Source organism: Chaetodon auriga, chromosome 1 (genome assembly GCF_051107435.1).
Source record: "Chaetodon auriga isolate fChaAug3 chromosome 1, fChaAug3.hap1, whole genome shotgun sequence".
Lineage (NCBI taxonomy): Eukaryota > Metazoa > Chordata > Actinopteri > Chaetodontiformes > Chaetodontidae > Chaetodon > Chaetodon auriga.
Window position 1 is genome coordinate 14,171,527 of NC_135074.1, and position 21,553 is coordinate 14,193,079.

The 21,553-nt window shown below is 44.8% G+C and overlaps 2 protein-coding genes across 3 annotated transcripts in view; one reads left to right on the plus strand and one right to left on the minus strand.

Annotated features, from left to right (window-relative positions):
• The first annotated feature begins 492 nt into the window (after nucleotides 1–492).
• Nucleotides 493–9,502, plus strand: kif28 (kinesin family member 28). Its single transcript, XM_076724767.1, has 27 exons — nucleotides 493–579; nucleotides 1,150–1,341; nucleotides 1,793–1,843; nucleotides 1,967–2,119; nucleotides 2,243–2,278; nucleotides 2,372–2,491; nucleotides 2,746–2,853; nucleotides 2,968–3,122; nucleotides 3,199–3,310; nucleotides 3,405–3,472; nucleotides 3,562–3,704; nucleotides 3,904–4,025; nucleotides 4,143–4,233; nucleotides 4,375–4,435; nucleotides 4,708–4,831; nucleotides 4,921–5,056; nucleotides 5,146–5,264; nucleotides 5,369–5,476; nucleotides 5,608–5,700; nucleotides 5,892–6,032; nucleotides 6,132–6,202; nucleotides 6,310–6,444; nucleotides 6,572–6,738; nucleotides 6,962–7,056; nucleotides 7,936–8,068; nucleotides 8,221–8,354; nucleotides 8,958–9,502. The coding sequence occupies exons 1-27, from the start codon at nucleotides 505–507 to the stop codon at nucleotides 9,114–9,116; spliced, it is 3,102 nt and encodes a 1,033-aa protein (XP_076580882.1). The 5' UTR covers nucleotides 493–504; the 3' UTR covers nucleotides 9,117–9,502.
• A 40-nt stretch (nucleotides 9,503–9,542) lies between these two features.
• LOC143316085 (frizzled-3-like) overlaps nucleotides 9,543–21,553 on the minus strand; it is a 33,233-nt gene continuing 21,222 nt past the window's right edge. For both annotated transcript variants that reach the window (XM_076723834.1, XM_076723920.1), the window contains exons 3-11: nucleotides 18,914–19,110; nucleotides 18,161–18,463; nucleotides 17,875–18,037; nucleotides 17,262–17,561; nucleotides 16,755–17,006; nucleotides 13,857–14,005; nucleotides 13,163–13,277; nucleotides 12,627–12,790; nucleotides 9,543–12,531 (exon numbers count right to left, since the gene is read on the minus strand). In XM_076723834.1, the coding sequence (XP_076579949.1) occupies nucleotides 12,309–12,531; nucleotides 12,627–12,790; nucleotides 13,163–13,277; nucleotides 13,857–14,005; nucleotides 16,755–17,006; nucleotides 17,262–17,561; nucleotides 17,875–18,037; nucleotides 18,161–18,463; nucleotides 18,914–19,110 (1,866 nt within the window). In that variant the 3' untranslated portion in view covers nucleotides 9,543–12,308. The remainder of the gene's footprint in view (nucleotides 12,532–12,626; nucleotides 12,791–13,162; nucleotides 13,278–13,856; nucleotides 14,006–16,754; nucleotides 17,007–17,261; nucleotides 17,562–17,874; nucleotides 18,038–18,160; nucleotides 18,464–18,913; nucleotides 19,111–21,553) is intronic.

The window sequence follows — 21,553 nt, forward strand, 5'->3', positions numbered from 1 at the left end:
ATGTAACTGTCGGGGTGATCTTGGAGAGTGAGTGAAATGTCGACATAAATGTAAACCTGTAACCTCCCTCGATGAATTTGACTCCTGTTTCCCGGAGCTCTGTCTGTCTTCTATAATTCATGGCGGCAGAGGAGGTGAAAGTGAAACCGCCTGATCTCCACTTGACAGACTGAACACTGAAAGCAAATTAAAAGCGTATTATTTCGTGCCTTATTAAACACTGATGATGACTTTTTGTTCAGTAATCACTAGTCATGTGACCAGTTAGTAGTTTAGACTCAAGTGTTCAGGGTTCATCCACCTTTCAGCAACTAAACTAAATGTTTGTTTTTTTTCTTTCCGTCTGTGTTGTTTTTAAACTATGAGACTAGCAGTCTCTTCTGCACACCCCGTCATACCGTCCTCAGAGTGTCCATGTCTTCGTGGAACTCGACACCGCCCTGCGTTGTTCTCTGTGAGGGAAGCCGTCACTCAGTCTGCCTGCTGGTCCCTGCCTGCAGCACCATGAGGGCTAAAGCCTCAGACATGCACAGCAAGGACTGCGTCAAAGTGGCCGTCAGAGTCCGACCCTTCAACAAGGTCAGTGAATGTGAGGTCATCCATTTCTTCTTTTCCACATGCTGTCTGATATTTATTTGCCTGATGTTTCCCTCATGTATATGTATTACAATGTACTGCATCCTGTATACTGCTATATACTACTTAATGGGCCATTCTGCATAATGACACTCTCACTTGTGGCACTCTTACTTAAGTACTTCTACATGTTGAATGCAGGACTTTTAATGGAGTATTTCTACACTGTTAGTGCTGCCTTTACTTCACTAAGAGCTCTGAGTACTTGTTCCATCACTGCTTTTTCTACAAATAAGATGGCAGTAGACTAATACAGGGTTTAGCTTAGGGGCCTATCAGAGTGCAAATCCCTGAGTAAAACTGATAACACAGCAGAAAATGAAATGATTGCATAAAGGTAGAAGACCACAAACACCAAAATAGACTCTCACATAGTTGTCTACTAAAGAGGAATGAAACACCCAGAAAAAACAAAATTTCCTTCAGTGGAATGTAATTATTAAAATGTAGTCTTCTCACAGCCTCTTCTCTCTTTTTCCCTCTTCTCTTCCTCATTCATCATCCTCCATCCAGAGAGAGAGGGATGCAGGCAGCCGCTGTATCGTCTCTATGGTGTCGAGCTCCATCACCATCCAGGACCCCCGCGACTCCCACAACCGCCGTTTGTTTTGTTTTGACTACGCCTACTGGTCCCACAGCGGCTTCGCACGAGACCGCAGCGGCCTGTACGTGCCTGAAGAGCCCGGAGGACGATACTCTGACCAGGTCAGCTCCAAGGCCTCCCGGTAGAACAGGCAAAGCATTCGTTACAACCAAGAGAACAGAGTGAACCCTATACGACACAAATCAAATCAAATCAAATCAAACTTTATTTATATAGCACTTTTCATACATAGTGCGACACAAAGTGCTTTACAAGAGTTAAAAACAATATAAATAAAAACAGAACAACATGAAAAACCCAACCCTCCCACCCCCCATATGTACTAACATACACCCTCAACCACATGCATACACACACACACACACACATTCTCACCATAGACAGTAGCAGGAGTAATGAGACATGCAAGGCACTGAGGATTGAGGAGAAATTCAGCAGTTCAATCTAGACACTGTAGGTGTGGACTGTCCGGGCAGAACAGATGAGATGTGAGCAGATTTTGATCAAGATAACATTGTGTTAGAAAGCTTACAACATATCATCTGTCTCCAGGACAGTGTGTTCCAGGACCTGGGAGAGGGAATACTGGAGAATGCACTGCAGGTAGCAATCATCACATCACAAAGCTCTGCAAAGTGTTTCTGCTGCCAAGCAGAGTTTGTTCTGGTGGTTATGACTATTTTGAGGTCTCCTCTAATGGAGAATGTCCTGAAATGATGTGTGCAGGGTTACAATGCCACACTGTTGGCCTACGGGCAGACCGGCTCAGGGAAGAGTTACTCGATGGTGGGCTACGGGCCTAACAAAGGCCTGGTTCCTAAACTCTGTGAGCGACTGTTTCAGGCCATTAGAGAAAACCAGGACACCAGACAGTGTCAGGTGAAGTGTGTGTGTGTCTGTGTGTGTCTGTGTCTGTGTGTCTGTGTGTCTGTGTGTCACCATTGACCAGTGTCATGTGTGGGTGTGAACCTCTAAACATCTTTGTTCTTGATGTCTACACAGGTGTTTTTCAGCATGTTGGAAATCTATAATGAGCAGGTAACACAGGGGAAAATCAGCTCTTTTCTGTTGTCTGTTTCTGTGTACTCTTCTGTCGTCTTCATCTTTTTTGTCTGGCTCCTCTCCGTCCAGGTGGTCGACCTGCTGTCTCGGGGGTCTCGTACTCCGGGGGGGCTCAGAGTCAGAGAGGAGCAGCAAAGAGGCTTCTATGTGGAGGGTCTCCGAACAATCCCGTGTGAAAGTGCTCCACAGGTATAGAGATGATGAAAAGTATTTATGGAGAGAACCAGGCAAACAAGCTGATTGTCCACTGAAATAAACTTCATTTGCTTTACTTAAAGTTACCAAACAACAGTGAAACTGTTAATTGTAAAAAAAAAAAAAAAAATGTTCCAGTGAAGGCCTGAATATCAGCTCATTGGTCATATTCCAGATATGCTCCTGTGTGCTGTGTTAGTGTTCGGTAGGTTTGTGTTTGGAATCATGTCAATGTGTGGATTTTGTAGGTGGAGCAGCTGATGGAGCAGGGGACCAGGACCCGAACCACTGCCGCCACTCACATGAACGCCAACAGCAGTCGCTCGCACATGCTCATCATCCTCCAACTCAAACAGGTAAAATCACTGCAGGTAAAATCCACACAGTGTTCTCTAGCTGTGTGCGTCAGAATACATCCATCACGTCTCTTCAAGCGTTTGTTATTGGTGTTTCTGTGACCTTCCTGTCAGATCTTTTCCAAAGAGAGCATCACAAAGCAGTCCAACATTAACCTGGTGGACTTGGCTGGCAGTGAGCGTCAGCGTTCGTCTGGGCTGGAGGCCGACAGACTCAAAGAGGGCACAGCCATCAACCTGAGCCTCACCACTCTGGGCAACGTTATCAGGTCGGTCTGGTGTTTGGTTTCATCTTCTTGCAGTTTAGTGCATCGGTATTTGTCACGTCACTCTCCTCTCCTCCAGCGCCCTCGCTGATGTGGCGGTGGGGAGGAAGGTTGTCCACATACCCTACAGAGACTCAGTTCTCACCAAGCTGCTGCAGTCAGCACTGGGAGGCAACAGTCGCACTGTAATGGTAACAGAGAATGGTGCTAACAGAAAATGATCATCATCATCTTCATACACTGTCAATACACAGAAGCTCTCTCTAATTTTACATGATTTTCAAGATTGCCACGCTGAGCCCCGCTGATATCTGCTATGAGGAGTCTCTGTCAACCCTGCGCTATGCTGAGAGGTACAATCATTCAATTCATTTCCTCTCTTCCTCCTGCACCCCACCCACAGCTGTCACTCACTGTGTCCCTGCCTTCCTCACCTCTTCAGGGCAAAGCGCATCCAGAACCGAGCAGTGGTGAACGAGAGCCCCACTGAGCGTCTGGTCAAGGAGCTAAAGGCAGAGAACGCCAGACTGCTGCAACGACTGAGCCGGCTGGGCCAGGAGGGACGCAGAGCCAACGACGAGACCAGTAAGACTAGCTTTTAGTGAGGAGAGGAAATCAGCAGGCGAGGGTGAGAGTGGCCGACGTGTCCCATCGTGTAAATCATTCAATTTTAGGGTGAAGACTTGGGTTAGGGTAGGTCTGCAGGAAATTAATGTAAGTAGGGTTATGTCCCATAAAGTGATGAAAACGGTGTGTGCGTGCGCGCATGCGTGTGTGTGTATAGAGGAGCTTCGTCAGCTGCTGACCCACAATGAGCTCCAGATCAGAGCCATTCAGACTCTGTGGGAACAACACCTGCAGGAGGCGCTGAAGGACTGGGAGCAACAGTATGCTAACATCACCCAGGTACACACACACACACACACACACACAGATAGACACAGAACATAAATGCATTTAATGGCGGTTACGTGTGTAAATGTATCTTTGTAACGCCCCTCTGTCCCACTCTCTCACTGTCAGGAGAGGAGGATGATGCAGATGCATCCCTACATCCTGAACATCAACGAGGACGCGCAGCTGTCTGGGGTGGTCAAGCTTTTCATTCAGGAGGGTATGTGTGTCTGCAGCTCGTATCTCACTCTCCAGTTCAGTTCACCTTCGAGAGGGAGCTACATTGGCTTATCACAGTCTTATCATACTCTGACAGTTTTCAGTGCGTTCTTCACCACTCTCCAACTGTTGTGTGTTCCAGGTGAATGGGACATTGGTCTGTGTGACTCTTCGCCAAGATCCATCTCTATCAAAGGCTTAGGGTGAGTTTTCACCACATCAAGGCCACACCAGGGAACAACAGAACATCCCAAACCCAGTGCAAGTAAACAGAGACCAGAGACACCAGACAGTCTATACATGATGTCTGCGTCCTAGTGCATGCTGGGATAGGCTGCACGCCCTGTGGCCTGTACATCAGTGCCGGGAAGCTCAGTAACGCAGCATATTTCCTATTCAAACGTTTGGACCTTTTCTGCATCGTTTAGTTCAAAACACACATTTTCGTTTGCCCACCTGTGTTTTTGTGCGTCAGCATCCAGGAGCGTCATGCTGTGTTCAGGAACGAACAGCGGCGGGTGACACTGACCCCACTGGCAGGGTCAAAGGTTATTGTCAACGGCAACGCTGTGTTCCAGACAACTGAGCTGCAGCACCTGGTGGGTCCCAACACACACACACAAACTTTATGATGTGGCATGTGTGTTACAGTACAAACACGCAGCACTGACCATTGTCCTCCCGCCAGGACCGTCTCGTTCTTGGGTCCAACTGTACCTATCTGTTCATTGGTTATCCCTCTGAGAGGGGCGGTGATGACTGGAGCCGCTACGACTACGACTATTTCCAGTCTGAGCTGGCTGCTGCTGAGGGAATCCACCTGGGTGAGCGGGAGAGGGTCGATAGCTGGAGGTAGAGGAGGACCATTTCTGGAAGGAAACTGGTCAGATACCATGTATGTGTCTGTGTGTAGGCGAGTCCAGTGCTGGGTCCAGTCAGACAGACCCCAGTCTGCTGGCCGTCTTCTATGACTACATCAAACTGATGCCCATGATGGCTGAGGCCAACCAGATGAGCCAGGAACTCAACAAGGTGACTCTGCTTAACGTGTTCTGACTGGAGGCAGATATTTTTGGTCATGGTTATGTAGTAACAGTTAATACACACCTGCTCTTCATGGTCTGCCATGTTTGTAGGGGGTGGAGTTTAAATTAGAGATCAAGAATCTGGCGCTGTCAGATTCAAAAGGCCACGATCTGGAGAAGGAGATTGTTGTCAGAGTCACAGCGATGGGAAGAAAACAGGTAGGTCTGTTTCCCTGACTGCATCTCTGTGCTCTCATGTACACTCACGGCTTTTTTTATGATTCAAATTTGAATTTAGGTTTGTGTTTGGGTCTTGAATTTCCATTTCTTTGTCTAAACTCCCTCCCCAGGTATGGATGTGGTCCAAGGCCAAGTTTGTGAACCGCAAATTCCTGATGGAAGAAGTCTACCAGCAGCATCAGGCTGAGAAGAGCCGAGACAATGTAATTCAATAGAGAGAACGCTGCTTTGTCAAAATGCAGCCAAAGCTGTTTTTACTGTCTGTTCTGTTTTGAAACATCTTCAGCACATACTACAGGAGGAAACAAACAAAGAAAATTTTTAGAAACAAAACTTCTTTGTAAAAATTGCAATTTTTATATTTTTTTATTTTTCCTGTCTCCCCGGCTGTCAGAGAACGGAGGGCCTGTCTATAGCTGCGTTACACAGGGACAAAGACCCGTTCTGGGATCCAGTGGAGCCTCTGCTCCTGGGAACTGCTCACCTCTGGCTTCAATCCTTGGCCTTCCGCATCCCTCTGGAAGAGCAGCTCGAGGTACACAGATATACTGCACACACTCACACACACACACACACACACACACCCGTCAGATGGTACTGTAAGTGAGATCTGGTTGATAATCTTGGTTGGCAGGTGCTGGGGTCAGAGGGCACAGAGGAGGCCATTCTACAAGCACAGCTGGTCCCCTGCAGCTCCACAGGACTGTATGACACACACACACACACACACACACACACACACACACACGCACACACACACACACATTGTGAATAACCCTAACAAACATTAAATAATCCCTCTCACCTTCCAGCCCTCTGGGTGAGGATGAGATTCTGATCGACCCGTCTGAATTATTGGGTCGACGACTGGACTTCCAGCTGGTCCTGGAACAGTGCTGTGGCCTCCGCTGGATCCGAGAGGCCCGCAATAGAGGGGTCCAAATTGGGTGAGGCATATGAGGATTACATGTAGAGGCATTGAGGGGCGCTAAAGAGAGTTTGAAGTTCAGGGAGGATACAGAGAGGTCCTACAATAAGTGTATTACTCATGACTTCATGACTCATGACTCTCAGTTTCAGGCTGTTTGACTGCAGCCAGCCTCTGTACACACCGGCCGTGTGGCACAACATCAATCCTCTGTTGGATCACAGAATTCACTTCGCCTCCCTCCACACCTCCCAGCGTCTGCTCGACTACCTGCAGAGCAGCGCTGTAGTGTTGGAGCTCTGGGGTCTTCAAGGTGAGGATGAAGAGATGATTGAGGAAAACTTATTATTTTTAATGTACTGTACATTTATCTCAAAGCAAAAACAAAACCCAAAACAAATATACTTAGGTGAGTTGAGAATGCTTTATTTCACAGCAGCAGCCCAAAATAAAAGTCATCACTTTGCCTTAATGCATCCCTCAGACTTGGAGAGGGATGAAATTAAATAATGTTGATGGGTGTCGGCCTGTTTCAGAGGGATGTACTGAACTGATATCATCTCTGGAGGGAGTGAGGATGACTACAGAGGGTGTCTTCATCATCGAGGAGGCTGGCCCAGAAGACTCTGCGGTGAGTGTGATGTTGAATCTGTGTTCCTGTGTCAGGAATGATCTTTCACTGTGACATGTTTCTACATCTGGATGTGACACTTTAACAAAGACACTAAACTATTGAGGAGATACATGTGCAACTTAATACATCATGCATTTATCTGTTAAATCACAGGGATAGACTTTAGCAAATGAAATAAAGTCGTCGGACTCAATGAGAAATTCCGAGGTACTTTAGTGCAGCAGTCCCTTACCGGGTACCGGTCCGCACAGAGAGACTGAACAAAAAATAATTTATTGATCATCAGAGTCTGAAAGAAGTTTTATTTTGAAAATCAGGTGCATCCGCCTGTGCCTCTGTACACCTGTCGAACCGCTCTCGGTCACGTGATACCGTAGTAAAAAGTAATCCCGCAAGCTCGCAAAAATGAGTAAAAACATCTTTGGAGAGCTTCTTCGGAAGGGGGAAAGGCCAAATGATGAGACAGAAGTAGAAGAGCCTACAACTTCCAAGAAAAAGAAAGCTGCATTTAAGAGATAATATCAGCAGTCCTACTTAAAATACGGGTTTATCGCTTCAGGTGATTCTCACGCACCAAGCCCGCTCTGCGTAATATGTGGCGACAGGCTCGCAAATGAGGCAATGAAGCCTTCTCGTTGAAGAGAAACAAGCGCAGGGCTCCCACTAATTACAACAACTACATTCAGGGTAATGGTCAGTTATATTTTTAATCATTTGTTTTTATTCGTTTCTATGCCAGTCCGGCAAATTATTGCTTTACGTGAAACCGGTCCGTGGCGCAAAAAAGGTTGGGGACCGCTGCTTTAGTGCACAGGCATGGTGTCATTCCGAATCCAAAAAACAATAAGACGGAGAAAGTGTGTGCGTGTGTTTCAGCTTGCAGACTCTGCAGAGCTCAGCTGCTCAGTGAGAGCTCTTCAACAGGACTTGGAGGAACTGAGGAACATCAACGCTTCACTGAGAAAAGAAAATCATAGTCTAAGAGAACAACTCAACACAGCCAGGACCGGTAACTGAATCATACGTCACACACACACACACACACAGAGAGAGAGAGAGAGAGAGAGAGAGAGAGAGAGAGTGTAATTTACAGATTTAGAGGACTTCACTGATATATGTCTTCTTTCTCACACACACTCACTTCATCCCTCTGTGTCTTAGGTGGGGAGAGTGTGCGTGGCCGGTCGGTGCGTCCCAGCTGCGATGCAGAGTTTGCTCGGTCTCTCAAGGTTTTCTACCACAGCATGACCTCAGTCAGGGGTCAGCTGCAGCGCCTGCGCAGACACAGGCCCAGCGTACGTACCCCAGCATTAGCATTACTGAACACAACTATAATGAGGCCTCGTGATCGTACTTAATCAGCAGTGGATCTATGGAACAATACACAATCAGGCACACAAGTTAACTGGCAGAAGGAAAGTTTTAGTAAGATTACAGTGAAGTCAGAGGATTTTAATAATTTACCTACTTAAATCGAAGATTTTCATCAGGGCTTGGCATGTTTGGAATGTGATGAAACAGTGAGGGAATCTCATTCATGTCCAGACATTTCAGGGGCCAATTTAGAAACCTAATGTTCAAAATTAATTAGTTTTCTGATGTTTGATCTAATCTTTACACTGTTTATAATTGTTATTTTTAGCTGTTTTTCAAAACAGCAAAACCAGCTTAAAACATCTGCAAGCCAGAGAGGAAATGCATCGTTAGGTCATGGAATTTACAGTCCGGTCTCCACTGAGACACCTGCAGGTTTTCTGATGATTTTTTCAGCAAACTATCTGGCAAAGCACCAAGTAAACTTATGAGTGTGTCGCTAGTGTTAAGCCGTAGAGTATACAGTACGTGTGTGTGTAACTGCAGAGGTTAGCCTTGAGGTTACGTGTTCCTGTTGTCTCCAGGAGGACTCGGACCTGCTGGGGCTCAGGCTGTTTGTGGATGAGCAGAGTCGTCTGCTGAGGGACTTCTCGGAGCAGCTGGAAAGGAGCGTCTCCACGCTCAAACAAGACGTGGCCGCCATCGTCCGCCGGAAACGAGAACGATCGGGAGTCTGGTCTTGACTGTTCGGCGGTTTTCACAAAGTCTTCAGAAGATCAACGTTTCCACGTGTTTTTTATTTTAACGCACAGGGCGAAGATACTCCATTGTGTTGACTCTAAAACCACAACTTAATGCCATGAGTGAAACCTGCTGAAGAACTGTGGTCACTGAACGAGCTTTTACATGTTGTTGATATTAGCAAGATCGACTAGAGACAGAAGCAGAACCTTTAAAACTTAAAACTTGTTTTAGTTTAAAGATTAAGATCAGTTAGAGGGAAAACAGCCTAACACTGGATTACAGCTACAAACAGAACATTTACTGAAGGAGCAGCAGTTACTTTTTTCTGTAAAACTGTACTGAAATGTCTTTACCACACCATCACTACGTATGGCAACAAATTAGTCAGCAAGAATAAATTCACAGTCTTGTGTTAACAAACGCACTGAAGTCTATAAAAAGTTTATTAGTCTGCATGTAAAAGAAGTCATTACAGTCACAAACTGCAAATAAATTAAAAGGCAAATACAACTCAAGTTTCAGAATTCACAATATTATTGTTTTTGAACCATCATTGATAATGTGCCATATTTCCACTCTGAAGCTGTATCACAGTGAGACATCAGAACCCTTCGCCTCACTGTAGGGGACTAGTATTAATGATCACAGACTAAGGTGAACTAACAAGAATGAGATATGGAATAGCTGAAAAGGAGAGATGAGTGATCAGTGTGTCAGCACAGCATCTCTCCTTGTGATGTTCAATTCGGAGGTAAAAGCACAACGGTTAATGTTTGTGAAAGCAGTCACGAAGTGTACAGAGTACAGACAGTTGCTGTAGGTCCAAAAAAAATCAGCGTGGGCACATTTACAGGAGGAAGAGCAGAAGGCAGAAGTGAGGCAGATTAGTCATCAGATAGGACAGAAAATCTATGTACAGCAGATACGCAGGCAGACGAGCTGACAGTGAGTTTAAAACAGGCGTAGACAGACAGGAGGAGAGGCAGCAGTGAAAAGGCCGGAGAGTTAGCCGGGTACATTAGAACTGAAGAGGTAGACTGGAAAAACACGACGCCATCTGCAGGAAGGACAGACAGCTAGCTGTGTCTTTCTTTTGATATCTCAGTGGGGCTTTAAACTGACTACTAACCAACCTATGGGGACCTCCTGTCAATGTGGGGACGGGTTCAGACAGCTTTTTGAGGGTTAAGACTTGGTTTTAGGGTTAGGTTAAAGGGACAAGGGAATACATTATGTCAATGATGTGTCCACATGGGGATAGTGATATAAATGTGTGTGTGTGTTAGAAAGCAAAGTCAATTAAGCTGATTTTTTGTGTTGATTTACTTTACAAAAAGCACCTAATGATGTGTGTGTGCGTGTGCAGGTACAGAGAAGGCTGAGGGTACAGGTGAGGTAGGTTAACTGGGTCATCAGGCATGGGGAACAAAACTATAGAGACACACACTTCCTTTAACATTTACTCAGATGCAAAATAATGTCAGAGAAAATGTTCTACAGTTTCACTGCCAGTTGTCTGCACCTCTTTGGGTAAGTCTTTGAGTTTTATGTATGAACAACACAACAAACACACATGAGCAAAGAGCATGTACAGTGGCAGTTTAGGTACATATCAAGTACAGTGGTGACAGTTACATTAGAAATAAAGCAGTTCCTCTTAAAAAGACAAGCAAACTGCTCAGCCTGTTTCAGAACAGAAGCGCTGTTACTGGTTTTCTTTTTTACATTGCACTCCATCCTCTGTGGCCATGAGGCTTGAATGCAGTGATGGACGTGTACCTGAATCTGGATACGATACTCAGTTATCAGCTAACTTTCATCTGTACTCCTGTTTATTTTTGGGATTCTCTGGCATTGATTGGTTGGCTGACAAATGACCGAATATATAACTGGCTGAGCAAACCGTCACCTTCCTTGTTTCCAAAGCTGCCATATTAATCTGTCAAGCTAATGCCTCCATGCAGAGAAGTCAGTGCGAAGGAAAATGGTTTTGGGAGGCCAAAAAGCAGTCTGAGCTGGAATAAATGTGAGTGTGTGTCTAAGTGCACACACATTATTCCAGCTCATTTCACCTGGCCGTGTCCGTATTTCAGCGGACTCTGGAAAAACCCTTTAACATTCAGGGTTACATGAGTTTTCATCTCTCAGCTCCCTCCATCATGCTTTCTCTGTTCACCACTGGAGGGAACAACTGACCTTTAAAACATATATGACCATTTGTGTCTGTTTCTCACTCTTTCTCACACACACACTCATAACATGAAGCTTTCAGCAGCAGACAGACAGTTTTCACAGTATAAAAATATTTCACTAAAACACAGAGAGGTCCACGATTTCACATTAAGCCCATATTTGTCGGCCTCTGAGGCCACGCAAAGATAAACATCATTCATTAAGAGCTGCAGTCCAGAACAAACAAAGACTGGAAATAATCAAGTCTCAGTCAACACACAGACTGAAACAAGTCCAATTTTAAGATACATTACCAAGAGAGTGGGCAAACCATTTAAGATTGTTATAAAAGCAATACTCAGCAGTTTTCACGCATTTAGTATTTCTGTAGATCCTGCAAAATGGTGAAAGATCAGGATTTGGAAATAATGCCACCACAAGACTGATCATGCTGCTCTCAAGAACAAACTGGTGTCCAACCTTCAAACCCAGGATCTAATGAATCATACAGAATCCACCGACAGGAAACAATCTGAAGGTCCATAAAGTATGATGACTTCTCCTTTCCTGTGCTAGCTCTGGTTCACCAGGACACGACCAAAATGATCCCTGAATAATGTCAGCATCACTGACGTCCCAAAACGTCCTAGGAGGTGGATTCATTCTTATTGGCTCAGCCTGTCTGAGTCGAGCTTTCAGAAGTCATCTGCCGTGTCAGTTCAAAGAATTCAGCAAACAAACCTGTTCATCTTACAGTGAAACTTCACTGAATCCATGATAGATCAGCCAAGTTCACTGCCTGAACTGTGCTAGCCTTTAGCCACAGTGCTAACAAATGATCAGCAAGAGACTAACCGCAAAAATCACCACCACAGCACTCACTGGTACATTCTCCATCTTCATAGAGGAAAACACGTTCACACTAAACAGACGGGTGTGTGTCTGCCGGGGGCAAATCCTCCTTCAAAAGGTGTCGACAGCATCTTTACAATACTTTCCTGTGAAGCTGGCGGTCCTTCTCAGGCGCTGGTGCCTTCATTCTCAGCAGCTTGGCTGCTACTTGCTGTTGTTCCGTGGGTGATGAGGGTAGGTGGGGCTTCGGATACGTCTCGCTGGCTGCTGTGCCTTGAATGGCTGTCTATCTGATGGAGGCTGCTGTGAGCGGAGAGCGGGTGGTTGAGACGCGGCATGCTGCCATGGAAACTGCGATCCTCGGTTCCTCGGTAAACCATAGTATCACTCCTGAGAAGACAGCAGAAAGAGTGGAGACGCAGACTTGGTTTGTTTAATTCACAACTTTTGACGGACAAACAGAAGCCACGGGTTTCCTCCTCTACCTGTCGTCACGAGTGCGGCGCAGGCTGCTGTGGTAACTGGCCTTGCTGTGGACGCTGCTGGCCTTACTCCTGGTGGAGGCGGGGTGGCCGTGGTGAGTTCTGACTGGTTCGTCAAGGTCGTCCACGACAGCCAAGTGGGTGGAGGACGCATGGGTAGAGGTGCCCTACAGGAGGATGAGAAGTCAGATAAATTTAACAAATACTGCCATTAAACTCTGGACCACAGGTTTGCCCTTAAGTTTTCTGTTAAATAATTAGAAAAAAAATTCACAAAATCAAAAACTCTTTATATTCTGTATCTGCTTATTTCATCACTTCAATGCAGCTATTGTTACTGTAGCCTCAGTACAAGACTTAATATACTGTAGTACACAGTAACCATCATGTGAAGCCAAATGTTGAAGAGGAAATGAGCTAATGGACAGTAATGGATGAAATATAACAACCATACAGCTTGTGGTCTTGTTGCTTCTACAAGTAATACCACAATGCTTACTTTTGATACTCCTCCATCACGGCTGTGTTTGCAGGCCTACCTGAGTGGATGTTCCTCTGGACTTCCTAATGATGGGGGTGTTGGGTTCACGCAGCAGAGACTGGGCAAAGTCTGGCTGCTCCTGCAGCACCTGACGAGACTCATTCACCCCACTGCTGCAGAGAGAAGAGGGTGAGGGAGGGTAGGGGTGAGAGGTTTAAGAATGGGAGGCAAGGAGAGGTGTGGGGGAAGGGCAGAGGGGAGAAGGAAGACATGAGGGATGTAGCATGCCCAGAAGTGGAAGAGGAGGACAGGAGGAGGAGAGAGACAGACAAAAGGAGAGGACATGGGGGATAGCATGGAGAGAGGCACAGAGTGTATGGTTGGAGGAGAAGAGCAAGCAAGGGATGCAAGGAGGAGTGCAAAGAGAAAGTAAAGATGGGGGAGTGAGGGAGATGCAAAGCAGAGGTGGAGAGGATAAAGGGTTAATGTGTTGTTGAGGGTGATGGGATACTGGTGCAGAGGATACCCTTGTGTTACCATAGAGACAAATACTGCAAGTAAATGTATGTTTCTTAGTACACTGTGAGAAGTGATTGTAAATGTACTCCTGGTTTTTCTGTCTGAAGCAATGAATTCACAATGACAGTAAGATTTAAGATATATAATCATGATCTAATAACATAATCAGGCCTAATAAGCATTCAGACAAAATACTAGAAGAGAGGGAAAAATCAGCCAGTCTCTCCTCTTACTCTTTGCGTCTGCGGCCATGCAGGAAGCTGGCCCATTCAAAGCAGGTCTTCTTGCTGCCCACCCAGAAAACGGAGGGGATCCCCACCACCAACATCATCAGATATTTAATCAGGAACAAAACCATGAGCGGCTGGCCGGTCTGCTCCACCTAAACAGAACAGAAATATTAAATATTAACTCCACAGTGTAGAAAATACAGCCTGACAGACTAACATCTAAGTATGGGAGTGTATGACAAATATTCCTTAAAGATTAACACAGTACAGAATATCAAATATTCAGTGAAACTACTTGCACATGAAGTGGACCAAGAGTATCCTGAACTGACAAGTGTTTTTTAGCCCAGTCAGTGAGTTTAAATTATGAAGGAAGGGATGTAATCTTAATCCCACAGCTGCTTCAACAGCTGAACTACAGCTGGGATGTACAGCAACTGCCCCCTCCTCAGATGGCCTTGGACTTTGATGCAGCACAGTATCTCCCACCAGAGGGCAGGAGTTTACAGCAGTTGTGCAGAGAGGATAGTTGGTTTAAAGATAAACTCATCTCACAATGCAAATTCCAGATTTTCTCCTAACTCACTGTTGATGTTTTAAAACACAGCTGAGAACGACTTGATTACATCTAAATGTGAAGTCATGATTTTATCATTCTGAAAGATAAAACTGAGGAAGCATCAATCACGCAGCAACTGCTGTGTCAACAACAAACTGCTGAGGTTAACAGAATGATCTTCAGGCAGCACCAACACAAGCATAAAATCGTTTTTGTGAACAAACCACGACAAAGCGAATTCACAAGGAGAGGATTTTGTTCCCTAAATACCACTATATGCATATATATACATTATATATGCATTTCCATTTTGGGAAGACATGTTTTTAAATGTGTGGCTGCAATGTTTAAGTCAATCCAAATCAGAGAATCAGTGTGGTGACAAGTTTACAGACAATTACTGGTACTACAACTACGACTGAGGACTCACAAAGCATGGTGATTACAGACCTGATGCTGAACTTTCTGTATAACAAACTATTAAGATTATATCCAGGTAAAGAATTTAACATCCACACCATCTCCTGAGACAAGTCCTGGTCGAAGGAAACTTTTAGAAAGCTGTGTGTTTCTTGCTTTTGAAAGAACCACAGCCTAGAGGAGTAAGCATGTATTAATTAGCTTTGTCTCGCCTGGGTTGAGATTAAATGTCTCAGATTTAGGTCCTGAGAAAAAAGAAGCAGCCCTAGGCCTTCAGTAAATTACCACCCATGCACACAGACAAAATAAAGTCACTTGAACTTGAACAATGCCCACAGAATCTTCAATTATCCAAAAACATGCAATTGTACCCTCTTACACACACAAACATTTGCACACAAAACTCCCCAGGGTTAAGATCAAATAACACGTAGCAATATTGAAATTCCAGAGCTACAACAGGTCATAAACGGGGTCTCTCTTCATGAGCTCTCACACACACACACCACTGCATAAACATGCCTGCACACATACACTAACAAGGAACATAAGCACTTGCACCTGCCTCCACCCCCGCTCATACAGTCCGTCACTCACAAATTAGCGGACACTTATCTTTCGTAAGACCGCTGTAACAGCACTCTGCTTTCATAACCATGAAAAATGAAAACAAAGTGAATGTTAAGTGAGAAACTGATGAACAGCTTTTGTTGCCTTGTGTGTGAGCGTGGGACAGAAAGCAGAGGAGTGTCTTTGTGTCTACATTGTGCACATTTGGTTATTAATTTAGCAGCGGGCTGTATAAACCACCACACTCCCACCACTCTTCATAACCGCTACAAAGACGTTATAGACTACAGGCAGCAGAGCATGACTGAGCAGGCCCTACGAGAGACAGAGAGAGAGAGCAGAGGGGGAAAACTGACTGAAAGAATAAATAAGTGTGTGGGAACCAGCAGGGAGAGTCAAAGACACAGAGAAACAGAGTGAAACACAGAGATGGTAGCTTTGTGTGGAGTTGGTCTCCAGAGCTGTATTAGCTGAGCTAATGATGCATACTGCGCTCAGCTCCCTCCCCTCCACAAATACCTACCCACTCAGCCGCACACATGTTTAACTGCCAGCTCCCACTCACACGCACACACACGCGCACACACGCGCGCACACACACACACACACACACACAGCCTCTGCTCATTAAAGGGTTACTTCAGTTTATTTGGTTCTTCTTGTAAGTTTGCCCATTGTTTCTATTGGTAATAATAGCACTGTATTCAGCTTGATTGCTGAGAACAGGGACATGGTAATAATAAACTCTGACAGAAGAAGAACCAGTCAGAGGATAATACAGGCTGTACACAAATCCACAGGTTAGTCAATTGTATTTGAAAGAGGAAATTATGTCTACGCAGTCCTTCCACTGGAGGAGCATCATTGATCCTTGCATGTTTACTACTCTCACGCACAAATGAACACATACCTCTCCTCTCTTATAAACATACATGGTATCCCAGAGAGAGAAAAACCCAGTGGACTGAACTCAGTGCTTCACCCCAGCTAACTTTGCCAGTGTGGCGACACACACTGTGTGAGTGAGTGAGATACAGGGAGAGATCAGGAGTTTTGACAGTAATACAGCTGGATATCCTGTCAAGAGTGTGTCTGTGTGTTTGTTTCCAATGTCCTGCTGAGCTGACAGGCAAATCCTGAGCGGCCATCTGTTTTTAGACCGGAGGTAGAGGAACAGTTTTGATGAGCTACTCAACAGGCATATAAAGTTTTTATATTTGCTCTGTGTTAGCTGAGTCTGTTGGTGTTTGAATCTCACCTTAGACTTAACAACATCAAGCTTTCCTCCACAAAAACGTCCTCACAAATGAATCAACTAGCCACAAACACGCTACGTCCTCCTCTCTTTCTACCTTGTATGGGCAGGGGATGTGATAGCGCCTGCAGTTCTCCTCCATCCACGTTGTCTCCCAAATGCTGCGGTAGGTGTGTTCATACAGGTAGCATCCAATCACAGTCAACAAGGGGACCAGGTAGAGCACCGAGAACACTCCCATTCGGATCATGAACTTGACTAGTTTGGTCTGGTTCTCCTTCTCCAGAGGGATCTCCATGCGTACCCGGTTCAGAGCCACAATGCCCACTAACAGGAGAGAGACACCCACCTGAAGAGAGGAAGATGAGTGAGAAGTCACACTTGGTGACAGATGCACAAAATTAAAATGAGCGATTATTTTTTGATGACTGACACACAGGCCAATAGGCTGTCAACTATTCACCAATCCATATACTATTCTATCCATTTCTCCATAACTCGAGCCAACAATCCATTCACCCACCCATAAATCTGTTCACCCATCCATCCATCTTCTCATCAGCTCTTTCATCCACCCTCTCATTTATCTTCTGACTGTACTCACCGCCACATTGACGCAGAGCGGTGCCAGAACAAACCACCTCAGGGCGTCTATGTCATACAGCCCTATGAAACACACTCCGCTGATCCCATCTCCTTCAATTTTGTTCAGGGCCAACAGGGTGACAGTCAGGGCCCCTGGGAGCCCCCAGGCAACAGCGTGGAAGAGGAGGGCTTTCTTCTCAATGGCCTCGCTGCCCCATTTAGGCACGGCAGCCAGGAACCAAGTGATTGTCAGTATGACCCACCACACACTGCCGGCCATGGTGAAGAAATACAGGACCATGAAGAACAGGGTGCATACCTGAGAGAAGGAGCAACGAGTTCAGACCATCAAGACAGAAGAGTCAGCACGTCACCAACAGCTTTGTTTACATTAGGATTTAGAGATTTAGAGAAATTATGATCAATTAAACTCATTTTACTGGAGTTAATGAGACCTGTCACATGTTTAAGAATGTTTCAAACTGCTACTTAAAAATCAAATTTACGGTGATCAATCATGTGAGAGTGACTGGCTGACTGGCTTTATTCACAGGCTCAACAAATCTAAAATAAAACACTGAGGAAAGATGTTACTGTGGTGATACTAGATGGAGATGAACTAAAGCTCCCACCTTGTTATGTGAGCCTTGTGTTATGGTTGAAGCTCTGAACTGGGCAGGGCTGACTGAGTTGCATGCTACCCTGTCTTCCAGCAGGAACCCCAGAAAGAAAACAAGCGACACCATGACATAACACACAGCGTAGAAGATAATTGGCCGCTCAGGGTATCGAAACCTAATGAGGTAGAGAAAAAGAAAAAAAAAAAAAAAGCAAATTAAAGTAACAATGAACAAATTATTATTCTTGAGTTTTGGAAGCGATTAAAGACAACAAGTTGATCGACTCAGCTGTTCAAACCTGGTAACATCTATGAGAAACGTCAGGAAGGTGAAGAGCGTTGCGGACAGACAGACGATGGAAACGACTCCTATGAAGTAGCGGATGAAGGTGAGCTCCCGCTGGTTAAAGAACATGGAGGGGCACGGAGCAGAACAGTCTTTCCTGCCCATGAATGTATAACCCAGGTCTGGGTCGACCTTGAGCTCTCTGGGGCACCAGAAACCATAGTCTCTCTGGACAGTCATGGAGGACTGGTCAGTGGGGTCAGAGTCCGTCAGCAGGTCCTCTGGACGAGGATAGGGCTCGTCACAATCTGGGAACCTAGGACAAGAATTACTGAGTCAGATCATGTAGTTGAATATATAACAGACATATTATACACGGACATTATGTGAATATGAAGATAGCTGAACTGAAGGATCAAAGAAATGAGCTAGAAAAGATGGGAAGGGAGCTCTATGGAGATGAGGAAACTAGAGGTGACAGTCGAAGAAAGCGAGAACAGTGACAAGAAGCTGAAGTTTAGAGTCAAGTTGTGGTGTGAGGTTGAGGCTGGCTCGAGTTCCAAGAGAAGCAGCAAGCACAGGAACAGCGCAGATTTGATCTATATGTATGACACGTATTGCAGGCTGAGTCCTGGGTAAATATACAGAATATATTGAAAATAAAACAACCAGAATCATATCAGCAGCTGTATCTCAGACGCTTTAAAACCCTGTTTGTGATGACACTGTTCATATTTTCAAGGACTTTGTATTCAGACATACACACCTGCTACACTCCATGTCATCTGGCCAAGCTACTCCAAATATCTCCATGAGTTTGTGGCACTCATCCTTGGCTCGCTGGCACAGGGATCGACATGGCATGGACACCTGGCCGTACACAGTGCACACCGGAGCATACAGGGCGCACAGGAACATCCTCAGGTCAGCGCTGCACACCAGGTTCACCATGGGATGGAAAGGCTGCGGAGGAGACGGAGGAGGAGAGATATACAAAGACAGAGTTTTTCATTTCTGTCTGAACTTGCCTCAAAGCTACATGGCATGAAATAAAAGCACTGGCTGGGGAAATTTTGCATATCATGCAAAGGTCTCAAAACTGTCAAACATCCAAATGTTTTATCTTTCCAGTTTTATATCACAGTATCTGAGAAGCAGATGGACAAGGTTGTTATTAAATCTGGCATGTATGTGGAAAGGAGACACACACACACACACACACACACACACACACACACACACACACACACACACACACACACCGCCTCAGGAAAAGGTTGACTGCTATCAGTGGCACATATGAGAAGGCTCATATTTAACCTGAAATAGCCATCAAAGAAGAAGTGAGGGAGTGTTAGCAGAGGGAGGACAAATGTGTACCAACTCCTCTGCTGCAACTTACACTCCTTAGTATTCCATCAATATTTAGAAGCTCATGAAATATGCATAGCAGCAGTCATATTACCAAACATGCCTTTGAAGTAGAGGACAGCAAAGACAGACCTCTGAAGGTTGAGCCACAGCCATGTGTCAATACACTGAACAAACAGCAGGGCTATCCACACATGAAGCATCATAGATTCTGTTCCCCTTAGCAGTGATCTAAAGGGCAAAGAGTCAGGCGTGTGACCTTCAGGCTGCTACTTCAAATCCTCAAAATGATTGGAAAAATGCGAGTGATGTTAAGGACAAAAAGCACCCTTAGCGCTTCCTTAAACAGCTACTGCTGACATTTCTCTGACCAAATAGTCTACATGGTGATTCTGTGTGAGCTCTGCTGTTTTTTGTTCTATATATTATACAAAAACACAAAGGCAATGATCAATTGTTAACTAGTGGCTACTTCTGGTCATGCTGACAGGTGAATTATTCATCAACTCGTTCCACAAATCCTGCTGTTCCATAGAAATTAAAACAGGACTTCAAAACTGAAGATGCACAATACGGCATTTTATAATGTGTACTGAGATTTGTGAATGTACAAAGATTTCAAACTCTGTTAGCATCTCACAGTTTTCTCTTTCTTCTGAGCCACATTCTTGTTTGTGAGCTTCACATGAAAAGAAAATTACTGTTTTAATGAGATAAAGCACCAATACTGCTTTGAAGTTATTTAAAAGGATCTGAATTAAGTGCTCAGACTGAAAACAAACATATATAAACTAATATAAACAGTACAAAATAGTCTACTCATGCGCTGCTCATACATCAGCAACTGCCAGCAACATTACACGCCCTGTGCACTGTGACCTGCATCAATTCAGCTATTGAAAAGCTGAGATCATCCGGCAGCACTAAAGCTGAGTTTTCAGTGGAGCTTTTACACAAGATAACAGAGAAATCAGAGCAGAACCACGACAGCAATGGATGGAGACGAGAGCAATGAAACAAAACACGCAACACTGTACTATGCCGGTCTATGTGAGTGTGTATAAAATATGTGTACATGTGACACAAAACAGTGCACTTACATTGATTGCTTGCAACAAAAGCTGCAGTATATGCTCATCGACTGTATGAGTGCAGCCATGCAAATACCAATGCATCAGTGAATGCGTGTGTGTTTTCTGCATGTTTCTGTGTGGAGTTGGGCCTTGAGAGTATGTTTTGATCGTTCTCAATTGCTGTGTTCTAGATGTGCACACTGGAGAGATGCTCCACCAGTAAAATGGGTGCAGTAGTGCATGAACTGTGTGACATAGTTTTGAGTATTACACAGAAACACATGTAAGTGTACACAGACACACACACAGACACACGCACAGACACACGCACCACTCACAATTCATTCAATAATTCACGCGTTTTACAACCTATGCTTTTTTTTCCCCAAGTGTGTGATCACGCAAGCTTCAGTGTGTAGGGACAGAGAAAGACAGAAACCAAGCTTTCATTGTGGACAAAACCTCACAGTTGAGTGGATATGCACTGAATATATTATGTGTAGGCAGAAAAGCAAATGACTAAGCTATGCGCCACATCCATAAAATAACTTAATCTGGCATTCTCTCCTCTTTCATTAAACATTCAGCTCTCGTATTGGAAGTTAGTTATTGGTTGATATCTAAGTACATTTCATGGGATTTCAGTTTTCCTGAGTAAATGATGATATACTGCAGTTCCAATGCAATTCAGCATATGTTGAATCGAAGTATGCTTAGCTGTTAAATATCGACTCACAAGCACTTAGAAATGTATATTGAACAACTGGAAAGTGGTGCTATTTCCTTAACTTTCATTTTCACAACACTGACATACATTAGTAGCCAAGTGTATAGGACTGTACCTGATTATAGGACTGATTGGAATCATTTCTGAACATCCTGATAAAAGGGCCTGAGCTAAGGCCTGGCAACACTGCTAACCATATATATCATATGAGATACGCTTAAACCTGAAACAATGA